Source organism: Neolamprologus brichardi, chromosome 18 (genome assembly GCF_056152115.1).
Source record: "Neolamprologus brichardi isolate AB-2024 chromosome 18, ASM5615211v1, whole genome shotgun sequence".
NCBI lineage: Eukaryota > Metazoa > Chordata > Actinopteri > Cichliformes > Cichlidae > Neolamprologus > Neolamprologus brichardi.
Window position 1 is genome coordinate 13,097,229 of NC_142121.1, and position 13,005 is coordinate 13,110,233.

The 13,005-nt window shown below is 41.1% G+C and overlaps 1 protein-coding gene across 1 annotated transcript in view; it reads left to right on the forward strand.

Annotated features, from left to right (window-relative positions):
- Positions 1-238: 238 nt before the first annotated feature.
- The window catches only part of st6galnac5a (ST6 (alpha-N-acetyl-neuraminyl-2,3-beta-galactosyl-1,3)-N-acetylgalactosaminide alpha-2,6-sialyltransferase 5a), a 59,064-nt gene continuing 46,297 nt past the window's right edge, over positions 239-13,005 (forward strand). Inside the window, exons 1-2 of the mRNA XM_006792330.3 lie at positions 239-383; positions 1,154-1,363. Of these exons, the coding sequence (XP_006792393.1) occupies positions 369-383; positions 1,154-1,363 (225 nt within the window). The 5' untranslated portion in view covers positions 239-368. The remainder of the gene's footprint in view (positions 384-1,153; positions 1,364-13,005) is intronic.

A 13,005-nucleotide genomic window follows, 5' to 3' on the forward strand; every position in this document is an offset into this window, starting at 1 on the left:
ACTCTAGTTTAATTGCGCAGATTTACATCAAATATGGCTCAGCAGGAAATAACGTTTAGCAAATAGGTCTTATCACTCTTTTGCAGGTAGTCTGTTTAATTAAAAACGCTGCGCCTCCACTCACCGGCTCCTAAAGAACTCGGGGGGCGTTAAGACCCAGCAGAGGTACAACAGTGAACATCTGTCGCGGTCTCCTCTGTATGAATTACGCTTGGGCTCCAGTCTGAAGACACACGGGCAGAGGCAGGCGGGCTGGTACAACGCGGACGGACTGGAGTGCATTCGGGAGGCGAGCAGATGACGCTGGACCATGAGTGAAAGTGGAGCCTTACGCACTGAACCGCAGCGATAAGACAGCGCGCCGCAAAATGAAGACACCTATGGTAAAGGGTTTTGCCATGTAACCCCGCAGTCAAACTGTTTGTGCTCGCTTTTAAATCCAGCATTGTTCTGTCAAGTGCGCTTTAATCGACATAACGCCGCTGTGGCGTACAGTGTCGGATCAAAAGATTAGGATCAGAACAATGGGCGTCCAGCTGTGCGCTCTGTTTGGCACTAAAGCTCCACTACAGCACAGCGCACAGGATGCTTGATTTGTCCCCGTTTAATACGGATACACTGTAGAAAGTGAACAATATCCGTGTTGCTTTAATATTAACTGATAAGTATTCATTCTAAACTATATTTTTTTAAAGAAAAGAAAAGAAAACAAATTGAAAGTGCCGTGAGCTGCTCATCCTGTTCATGTACGATTGGCATGAATTGACATAGGTGATTTATTTTTCTTTTTTATTAGAACTTTTACTTAAAAACTGTTGGTGTCCTCTCAGGTGTGGCACCTACTGTAAATTACAGTACACATGTGCTCCTCAACGCACCTGATGATTAATATGAATGCATGCAAACTAAGTAAAGAAGATAATTAACAGCCTGACAGCGTCGTAAACATTAGCTGTGCCCTTATCATAGTTCGATAAAAGCTGTTTTTAAGTTTTTGGTCGCACGTGACATGGATTACAGGAAGTTGGGCTTTTACTGACAAACCAGTGCCTGCTGCTGCCGCTCATCTTGCATGAAGTCCGTAGGTGCAGGTTAAACTCAGTCCGGTGCAACTTGGCTAATTTGTCTGCATCTGCTTGTGTCTTTGTGTCAGCGCCATGGAGTAGCCGTGCTTCTCGTGCTTCTCCTGTGCGCCAGCTTGTTCCTCGTGTACAACGGCAGCTTCAACGGCGCTTCCAGAGACGCCAACGACACGCGCATCAGGCAGCATGAACAGCTGCGGCGGCCCACCGAACCCTCCGTCGGGGTCGCCAAGCCTCACCCCCCGGTCCTCCAGGGATACAGCAGCATCATCGACCATAAGGTAAACAGATGTGGCTGAGTGCGTGTCTCATAACGCAGAGAACGGGCGCGTGGTTCGCTTTAGACGCGTGGTGAATGCCCAGCAGAGTAGGCATCAAAGCTTTTGAAAGTTTTACTTTTCTCCAAACCCCTTTTTTCGGCACTGAATCTTTCCCAGCCTGAGCTGCACACACGCAAATTTCCTCTTGTCCTGACGACCAGTAGCTGTCTTTAGAGAGAGAGCGAGAGAGAGAGAAAGAGCATCCTCTGTCATTTATCACAATTTTCTCCGGCGCTGCGTTGCGCCACATTCAATACCCACCTGTCGTTACTAATAACAGCTTAGGCTACAAATGAAATCCTCGACTGCATTCTTAAGCTCTAATTGATAAGCCCAGGAGACCCGCAGCTAGGTGAACTCTGACGTCATTGTGGGGTTGTATTGACTGCCATCTGTTTACCAAGCCAGGAGAAAACAATCAATGAGAGTACCGGGGAGCGAAGCCTCTGCAAGTAAAGCAGACCCATTCACCTTGTGAAGGCGTTTTCAGTAAGCGCGCAGGCACAGCGCACTACTATGCAGGCGGTTTGGCTGGTGGGTTCTGAAACAGCTGGATTTAAGAATGACAAATTTGGAGAAACATTCTGGCCACAATCATTCATTCAGATGTGCAGGAGCAATACACCAACATGATTTGTGGCTATTTGTAGTTGCTGTTTCTTTAAGTCTTCTTTAATCACTTTGAGTTGCTGTTCTCATTTTGTATCCCTCTACTATTATGCCTTATTACTCTTATTACTTCTTTTTTTTTTTTTTTTAGCTGTGATTTCCTTTTTTCTTTACTTCCCTCGCATTTTGCATCGATCTGTGCTCATTTTGCATCCATATAGGCTTTTTGCATCCCTTCACTAGTTGTCATTTTTTATTGCTCTAGTGCAATTTAGGCTCCACTCATTATCATTTCACACCTCTCTGCAGTAGTCCTCTTTTCAACTGAATTTTATTTTTTAGTCTCTTTTGCACTGCTTTACATTGATTTTTAGCTATTTTCTTTCACCTTTGAGTCATTTTGTGTCTCTTCTATCATTTTTGCATTCCTGAAATAGAATTTTACCTGTTTAATTGTTCTATGCCTCTTTGATATATTTTGCATAATTGCCCATTTACCTCTGTCTAGACATTTAGTATCTATTCTTTTTCATTGTAATTCCCCTCATTGTTTTGTGTCTCTGCAATCAGTTTGCATCTTCCTTTACTGATTCTCACTCTCTCTATAGACATTTTGCATCCATCTGAAGTAATTTTACCTATTTTTGTAGTCATTTTGTACCTCTGTTGTTATTTTGTTTCTGTAGTTATTTTTGCATTGGTCTATTGCCATTTTTAATATATTTGATGTAATTTTTAGTCTCTCAGCAGACACGTTAAATCTTTTTGTTGTCACTTTGTGCAGCTGTAGTCATTTTGTATCCTTTCCTTGTCATTCCACCTCTTTCTAGCAATTTTACATCTGCAGTCATTTTGCATCTGAGTGGTTGTTTAATTGAGTTTTAAACAAGAACAGTCACTTCTCTGGCCCCCTGAGCTCTGCTGGGCTTGTGTCCAGACGGCCCATACAGTAATCCGTCAGCGGCAGGACTGAAGACACCGTGAGTGACAGGCCAATTTGTGCTGCCATCTCTGTCTTAAAAAAAAGTATCTGCTACCTGCTAGAAAACAAGTATTAAGTCATCAGATTATGTCATAGGCTGATTTACATATGAGTAATTGGACCTGCTCTTAGATGAGGCTGTGGCTGTACAAATGAGACAAATATGCAACGTGAGTATGTTCCAGCCACATCTGGGAGTCAACCCACTGTTCCTGAACATCAGAAAAAAGTAGCCGAGTTGGTAAATGAACTTCTTCTAAATTAAACACCAGGGGATCTGAAGAGTCATTTAATCTTGTGACAAAGTAATGGAGGTTGGCAACAGATGGTAGAACTATTATTCACTAAAAGAAATCTCACCGGTGCAGAAACCAACAAGTGTGGAAACCTTTAATGCTGCCTGAAAAGTTCAGCTGGCAGTTTTCTCAGGAGACATGCTGCTTGTATTTCTTCGTGAGTTTTTCCTCCGAGTAGCTCTGCTCTACAGAAAATGCACGTTTGTCACCTTTTGGGTGTGTTTACTTTACATGTCATCATGGTGATTTCCTATCTGTGTTTCTAGTCAGCCCATGTGTGGCAGGAATGAAGACAGCATGACTGACATGCTGATTTAGGCTTCCATTTCTCTCTCTATATCTCTCAAGGGAAGGATTTATCGGCTGCTTTTAAAAACAAAAGGGTTTTAAGTCATTATGTTTTAGGTTGTGTCAAATTAGTATCCCAAAGTTATTAATTTATCATATTTTAAATGTTTTTTATTAGATGTGATGACATTTTTCTCAGTTGTCTAAAATTAAAGGTGTTATTTGGTTTTCTGGTTATGCTGTTAAAACCGAGCAGAACAGCAGTCAGATATTTGGCCAAATCCACACTTTCACCATATTATCCAAATGGCTTCAAAACAAAACAGGAAATTAACATTATGGCTGAATCTGTTAATAACACATGCAAATTTTATTTGTTTAATATGCAATCACTGTTATTCACACTTTTTCTCTGTCTGTGGTATCTCAACATGAGTTTTACACCTTAAATTTGTGGACACATTTAGTAAAAGGCTGTTTCTTTTCTTGTAGTTCATGTTTAGTATTTTGGATCTTTTCTTACCTTACAGTGATAGTAAAGCGCTGCGGGCAGGAAATTTGTGACATGCAACAAAGATCCCAGTTAAAGAGTTTGAAGCTTGTAATTGACTTCCAGGGTGGTTTATATACAGAGGGCCTTTTTGAGTCATTACTTCTTTAAGAGTGGTTAAAAAACTTGGTTTTAGAGTTAAGGTGAGAAGACGATTTTGTAAAGAGAAGGATGTGTGGTTGCAGCCTTACAACACACCTCTCTATGCAGAAAGCTAATGCAGTATTTACCAGTACTGCAAATGCGATAGTTGTCCATGTCCACTCTGGAGTCCAGACCACAATTTGCATGTAAGAAGTAGATACATTTGTGCCAGGCACTCCTATTCTGCTTTGGAGTCCAACCTTTAATTGTATTATATCTGTGAGATTTGGGCTAAATATGCTTCTTTCAAATATGGGAAAACTTTTAATGTTGTGAATTTGATTGAACCAGCGTGGGTTATGGACCTCGTTTAATAGAAAACATTCAAATGCAGTTAGGGTTAGTATTTACCCAGAGGTGCAGTCAATGCGCCACTGGCTCTTTAGCTCTTTGACTCTGACTCGGAATTATTGCGCAGCTAGGTCACATAGATCTCTCCAAAGTCAAGCAGAGCAAAAGTAAATACGAAATGAGTCATTGCTGTCATATTTTCGGAAACCCAGGGCACGCAGCACCATCTTTTTTTTCCTCAATGCCTCAAATGCCAATATTCAGTGACCATGCATGCTTTGATTTGATGAGGATTTGTCTGTAATGCGTCAGTAAGCCCAGCTAGGGATGAGAATTGATTTTCCTCAAGTGAACTGGAGCAGCCGAGCATCATAAGTAAACTACTAATTTATTTTCTCTCTTGGCAATAGATTTTTTGACATTTTGGCAACAAGGGATATCAATTAGGGCCAGAGCACCACTGAACATCATTTATGCTGCTTGAAACCTGCTATTATGTCACCCGTCTTGTTCTCTCACTGCAAACTCCAATCAATACTTTATGATCTGAATGCGCAGGCTGCTATAGCGTGCAGCACGGTAAAGTCTTCAAAAACTTTCCGTGAACTTTTTATGTACCTGAAAACGTGGCTGAGGTTTTTCTGTGTGTATTAAAGGGTAAAAGTTGTTGGCCTTGTCTCAAATGTGTTCTCCTGCAGTGTTGAATGATCATTGTTTGGGGAGGAAAAAAAAATACTGACTTGAACATTTGTCTTCCTCATCTTTGCTTGCTGACCTCGCCGCCATATTGATCTCTCCAAGATATCAGCTGGCTGGCACACGGGCGCAGTGTCAGTCAGCCTTTGACCGCTTCACTTTATCTTCCACCAGAGTATTAAACTCATGACAGCCCAGAAACCATTTGGAATCTTATATATCTTCTGCAGACACTTGGCCAAGATGCTAAAGCATTTGCCAGAGTCCTTAAAATGATTTCTCTATGACTGTTTGAACCATCTTTGAAATAAATAGATGAATAAATAAATGCATATATGCATTTGAAATCCATTAATTCTTTCATAGCCAGAATTTTCAACACCACATGTTTGATTCAGTTCAGAGTGAAAGGTAATTTATTTTTGAGCTACACAGCAGCATTGGTGGGCCTGGACTTGTGCTGTGAATGAGAGTGACCAGATAAGAAAGCAGAGAAAGAAACTTAGGGTGGAGATGAAAAGGGAAAGAAACTCTTGTAGAGTAAGGGCAAAGAGAATGAGAGAAAAGGACAAAACTGGGGAAGGGGAAGGACGAAGAGAATGATAAAAGAGAATATAGGAGCCAGGAAAGGTTCAGCCTGAGAGAATGAGACAAGAGAGTGAAGGAGGAGGCAGAAACTGACACAGAAGTGAAAGATGGAGTGAAATCCCTAAGGGTTTCCTTTCTTCTTGCACTATCCTGCTTTTTATTTTCTCAGTGAGAAGGTGGTGGAGGAGGAGGAGGACTGGAAACCACTCTTGTCTGTCTCTCAGTGGAGATGGGAGGACAAGAAAGTGTCTGTCTTCCTCTGATTGCCTTCCTGACACCAAAAAACATGCAAATTTTGTAAAAAGTGATATCCTGCATGTCAGGTGGAGTTAAGAAAGGGAGGCTCAGGTATTTATATGTGGCTGTAGAGAAAGGAAACAGGTGGATTTTTCCTGTTTCACAATGCATATTGTGTTTTTCATGTGATTAAAGGTCAAAACCAAGAGAAGCAGCCTGGTCGCTGAGTAGCTGATGTTCTCCAATATAAACTATTTGTTTCTTTCATCTACAGTTAAGTGCCACCTCTCATTTCTTTGTATTTTGCCTCTATTACCTTGTATTTAAGTGGTCTTCAGCAATAGTTCATTAGGCTTTCTGGAAGTCTATTAATGTATCTTTGGACATTGGCTGCTTTCCCCTCATTTTTAGTCCCGGCCTTGTACTTGACCATTTTTACATTAATGTTTTTGTTGATTTTTATGGCCACCTAATAATGACCATTCAAACTTAAAAAACCCCCACATAACTCAGACAATGAAGAAGTGATACATCTTCAGGAACTTGTTACTAGCAGCCTGTCTTTTAATGAATTTACTAAAAATGACAACAATAACAGTCTGATGGGCATATAATAGTATTTGTGCACCAAAATGCTGCTTTGTAAAGGACTATGTGAAGTGCGTCCTTAAACTGCACAAGTAGAGGACAAAAGAAGAAGTGGCAGGCCTAAAGAAAACTATCTACAGTAGGCGAACCTGAGAGATGCATCTGACCCTGAAGCCTCTTCAGAAATTGTATCAGTGGAAGGACCATTAATAAGGAAGGGAAACGGGGAGAAAATGCTAAGGTATGCCAAATTACACAAGAACTGGACTGAAAATCAGGTCTCACCAAATTAGATGTTTTTGGTTCAAATCTTTGTCAGTATGTACAGAGGAGGTCAGAATTGAGGTACAACACTCAGTGTCTATACTCATCTGTAAAACGTGTCACATTATAGGGCTGCAGTTCAACCAGTGGTGTTGGGGATCTTATCAAAATTGATGGAAATATGACTGCAGAAAAGTGCCATCAGATTTTGATCCACCGTAATAAAATGATTGGCAATAGCTTAATCTTTTAAAATTTCAATGAAACACACTGCCAATGCAACCATGCCTGGATAGAAAAACCCACAGTGGAACACTATCAGTCATGGATTGGTCTCCCCAGAGCCTGGAACTCAACAATATTGAAGCAGTGTGGGATCATCTTGAGAACGGAACAAAAGGCAGCCAACATCCAACAAAGAGCTCTGGATGTCCTTCAAGAAGCCTGGAGAGCTATTTCTGAAGACTGCTTAAATACATTACAAGATAGCTGCCTATGGGAGTTCAGGCTGAAGAATAAAGGTGACGTTCAAGCTCGTTAGAATTATGCAAACTGTGTTTTTGCCTTATATACTGTATTTCCACCTATGTTTGCATTACTGTAAAATGACATGTGAGCGATACTGAAGGGACTGAATACTGAAAGTCCAGGATGACTGATGTTGAGGGCTAGTTTAAATTTCAGCCACTGTTGACTTTCATTTTCATCTACAGCTGAGTTCAGGCGTTAAACCAGAGGTTCCCAAAGTGAGGTTCCCTAGGGGGGTGCAGAGCCATTGCATGAGGTGGGGGAGGGGGGAGCAGTATGAAAAGAGGAGAAAAAAAAAAAAGAACGTTTGGACACTGCTAGCATAATTGACAGGTTTTTGACAGGGCTTCCACACAAACGCAAAGCAGGAAATGAAGCATCGCCAAACATGTTTCCAAACCAACTTCCTTCCAAGCCAAAGACTAGAAAATATGGTGAAGCATATCTTCCCTTTGGCTTCACCTGCATAAGTGCCAAGGTAGGTCTCCCCTGCAAAATTGGTTTTCCCTGCGTTGGGAGCACGCACTGGGCTCTCCAAATCACGGACAAACAGTATCCCACATTCTTGATTTTTAGGCGCAAACATTTTTCTTATAAAACAAAGGGGGGCCTAGCAAAAAAAGTTTGGGAACCACTGCATTAAACTACATGTTTAATATTTGGATGAAGATCATGGTTTGGGTTAAAACCATTTTCAGGATTAAACACATTAAAATGTTCCACTCTCAAGGTTTCTCGGGTGCCGAGCTTCAATCCATCAAAAGATGATGGCACCAGCAAGCATTTTATATCCACTTGCTCAAGGGCTATTATATTATGTAATAGCAGCTTACACAGATGACCTATTGAGTGAAATTGTTAGAGAAGCAGAATCTCTCATTTTCCCATTTGTATTGCCTGCCAGCATTTCTCTGAAATCAAGGTAAATTCCCCCAAATGATCTTTATTTAAAAAAAGTTAAACCTTGACTTCTTCAACAGGAATTTTAGCAAATAAAAAAGGTGATTTTTCATTCAGTGTGAAGTTCAATGGAGTCAATATTAAAGTTGAGAAAATGCTTAGCAAAATGGCATTCATGAGGCCAGGTCTCCTCTATAATGATTTAAAACTATTCTGTCAATCAAGCTTGCTGGGGAGCATCACGCATTTGCGCCCCGGGGTCTCTAAGCTGATGATCTGGACATGTCAATAGCTGATGTTAGGTTGGAGGTTGTGCTTGTTGCAGTTAATGTAACCTCCACCCGCTCGCGTCTCAGCTCTGACTTACTATGCTGCTTTTTTTAAAATTTATGTTATTCATCGCCACCTTCACCATCCTGACAACATGTTGAAGTGCAAATCAGTGTTCTGCTTAAGACAAAGAAAAGTAGTGTTTTGATGACATTTTAAACCTATAATTTAATGTCATTTCATCGCATGCTTTCTGCCTCTCCTATTTACACACTCAGCAGTGTTGGTGTCCCGACCACAGACTGTACATAAAAGATGTATGTACCCACCTTGATGTGAGAATTTAGTTTTGAAATTTGCATGTTGGATTTCCACCTTTTAGCATTTTTAGTACTTTTGTGGTGGCTTTTTTTTAAGCCCCAAAGGTTCTTACTTAATTGGAAGTTCATCAGTTTTATAAGTCATAAACCAGTGTGTTGCCTTATGGTGGTCTGTGATGAAATTCAAATAATTGGGCAAATTAATGAGGATCCACGTTCATTAAAATTTATCCAAAAGCTATCACTGACTTTCACTAACGACAAAAATGTCACCGCTTATGTGGCAATATCTGATTGCTCCTCAGGGAATCATAATAGCTCACCAAATCTTGTAATATTAGTATTTTTCGTTTATTTGTGCCGTCCTCAGAGCCGCAGCTCCAGTATGGCCAAAAAAACAGAAACTGTTGTGCGGCAGCAGCAGGCAATCCCACTGAGACAGAACACGAAATTTACAAAGCAGATTGTTCAGCACAAACTGTGGTCAGAGTGGATTTTTTTAGACATATCAGGGCTGTATATACTCTGACTAGGTACACTTCGCTTGAAGGCATGAGCATGCGAAGCCATCTGTGCCAAGGAGACATGACAAGGCATCCTTCCCCCAAACGCAGCTTTAGTGACAGCTGGAGAAGTGAGACGTTTGAATATTTCATCTCAGACAGCCACATCTTCGCTGCGCAACGAAGCTATTTTTCACCGTTCATTAGGATTTCGCTCTGCAATCAGCCAGCTGGAAAGCAAGACAAAAAACTCCCCAATTAGGCCGTTATGGCCAAGGACTCTGTAGTCATCTGATGTGAACTAACAGTGTTTGTGAAGTCTGCAGGGCTGTGTGGAAAAAGAGCACAAACGTGTGTGCGTGTGTGTGAGAGAGTTCTGTCTTTGTGCTTTGTACCATTCACAGGGTTTAAATTACAACACAAAATGAAGGAAACATCAGTGACAGATAACTGCTATTTTTATGCAAAGACAATGTTGGAATACTAAAACGGCTCTCCTGACTGAAGAGAGGAGAATAGTGGTTTCGTTATGCCACAGTGGTCCCAATTGGAGCATAGTCTTGGAATTCAACTTATCTCCAGAGTATTCTGCTCCCGCCAAACATAACACAGCTCCAGGCTCTTTCCGGCGCAGGCCTGGAAAGCAATTACTGGTGAAGGGTGGGGTGGCGGGGAGAGGATACTGCCTCTCGATAAGCATTCCCTCAATGGAGTAATCTTGCACTTCGTGCCTTTTGGCATTCTGTGGTTAGGGAATCACTGGTCAAGTTATACATTTTAACATAAAGGATGTGGAGGGAAGATTTCCAGAGGCTTATGCCATGAGCTGAATGGTGATTTAAAGCTTCTCTGCCTTTTAATCTTTGGTAGATGATAGGCTTTAGCATGTGGAGCACCTTCGTCATTCAGTGCCAGAGAGAGCAGCAAAGGATCTGAAAAGGTTAAACTATGATAAATGGATCATACCTTGTGGCACAACATCAGGAGATAGATGATAGCTGCTGCCGTTGTCATGGTTAAGAGCAAATGGAAGACGACGGCTGGCGAGAAGCACTACAATAAAACCGAATTTCTTTGCTTTTCCGTCATCTGGCTCCACAGACACACGAGGCCCGCAACATTACTCAGCTCTTTAGGCATGATTAATGAGCGTGCCCTCCATGGTGCGAGAGAGAAATGATCCAACTATTTTTTTTTGTATTTGGCATAGTCTCCTTCTCTATGCCATGAGCATTCCTTCTCCAGATTAGAAACATATTGGATGCCAAGGTTATTAATTATGGAGACATGGGGTTTGCCTAAACAGTGTGCTTCTTGTCCAAAACCAGAGCAAAGGAGCAGAGCTCTGTTTTAGGTTTATAAGTGAAACAAGAAAAGACAAAAGAAAAGTTGCAGAAAAAACTTTAACTTTTAAGCACCAGACGGCCGAAAAGACAGAGGCAGCTTCTGTAGCCCTGCGGTGTTTTGCTGATGTGACATTAAATCATTTCCTGTACCACGTTGTCTGCCCTTCAGTCGAAACACTCCCAATTACAGAGGCGACTTTGATGTATATCCCATCACCCCCCCCCCCCCTCCCCTCATTGAAGAGATGGTGTCATGGCTGTTCGACAAAGGCTTTCTTTGGTATCCCGCTCACTGATTACACTTCCAGAGGTGCCAAAGAGTAAGCAATTTTCCCGGGTGCATACAGAGCTGCTTCGGGCTCCTTTTGCTTCCTCTCTGATGGAGGAGCTCTGCATTAAATCAAATTATATCAATACCAGCATCTTGTCATGGGAACCTAAATCTCTGTAGTGCAAAAGAGACACTGCAAATAGTCCAGCCCATGTCAAAAACAATTTAAGATGAAATGTTGTTCACTGAGCTGGAAATTGTGCATATGATCCATATCACCTGGCCGATATTAGGCTTTTTTCTTTGCTGTTTTATTATTTGTCAGGTTTTCTAAATGAGTGAAACACATCAGATCAACATGCAAATTTTGTCCTGAATCTGATTTGTCAGGGTCACTTGGTCGAAATTGCTCAAGTGTGACTAAAGCCAGTTTAAGATGGTAATTTAATGCAAGCTGAACAGCTCTGATGGAACAATTGGAATTGAACCTGCAGTATGAATTTAGTCTGGACACCGGAGGCATTCTGAATGTTCATGGTGGACATTATCCTGCTAATGCTCAACCAGAACAAGTTGCCGGGACTTTGTCTGTTATCAGACCGTATCAGACAAACGGTCCTGAGCTGCCATAACCATAATCTGAGAGGAAGATGCATCTTATTGGAAAAATGGGATTCAGTCTCCTGAAACAGCGTTTGAGTCGCTGTGAAGGTGAAAGAAATGGCTCTATCAAAAAAGGGGGGGAAAAGGAGCAAAAGAGATACAAATCCTGCCTCTCTTGTCTTTGTCCCTGCACAGCTGACCGTGAATGGGGTGTGAATGTCAGGTTTGGAAAGTTACAGATTGCTTATCGGCAGTCAAATAGCTTAGCAATCTCTAACCACTTCATGTATCCAGAGGGCCAACTGGATAACTATCAGATCTAAAAATTGCAGAGAGCAAATGCAGCCAAGAAGCATTCGGACTTGAATTCAGTCACTGAAAAGGTGTAAATGTATCCATCTCCTTGGCGTTCTTTCACAATCTTCACACCTTTTGAATGTAACTGTGTAACAAAGAAACAAATTGAAATGCCAAAAATGTGTCTTCAGTCAAAAATCACCACGTTTCCACCGCAAAACCTGCACCGTGGTTATGAAACAGACGCCATAATCATGGCACTGTTTCCACATCAGACCCTGTTACAAAGCAGAAAGTGTTAATTATGTTATTGCATAAAAAAAGCAAACTAAAAGATTATGTGTCTGTCTTTTAATATGATCTTTAACTGGCAATTTGATTCGGTCTAAAATGGATTTGTTGCTGTTAACATGTACATAATATGCGAGTTTACTCTCTGCAAAAGGCAAATCAAGGTTCAGTTTGGGTTTATCTGCTTCTGAGCCGAACAATGCCCAAAACAATAAACAAAAGCTTACTAATCAGCGCTCCTCATTCCTAACAATAAAACAAAAGGCAAAGAAATTAAAAATCTGCGATTTAAGATCTGGAACAAAAAGAAAAAAAACAAAGGGAAACGTGTTCAATAAAAAAGGCTTCTCAATCCTGTTAACTGCTAATAAGTGCTCGATATTTACTCTGTACCGTTTGCAATTATGAGCTCACAACTAACAAGGCTATCAAAGTCCAACGTTATGTTGCTTACACAGAATTCTCAAGGCTATACAAAGAACTGAACATCGTGTCATTCGTGGCAGCAGAAGACTGTCTGCATCTCTCACTGATGAACGGTAATTTTTCCATAAAATGTGACAGCTGGAGTCAGAGGAAGAAAATCTACCTTTTCATTTTGTGTTTCTTCTGATGGACTAGATTTTTACTTGTTTGGCTTTCATCTAATTGATTGCAATCTCATGTACAACTGTTATATTATGTTTTTTTTAATTTAAAAAGTCACAACCAGAAAGCTTCCTTTTGCTAAGAAGGAATGAT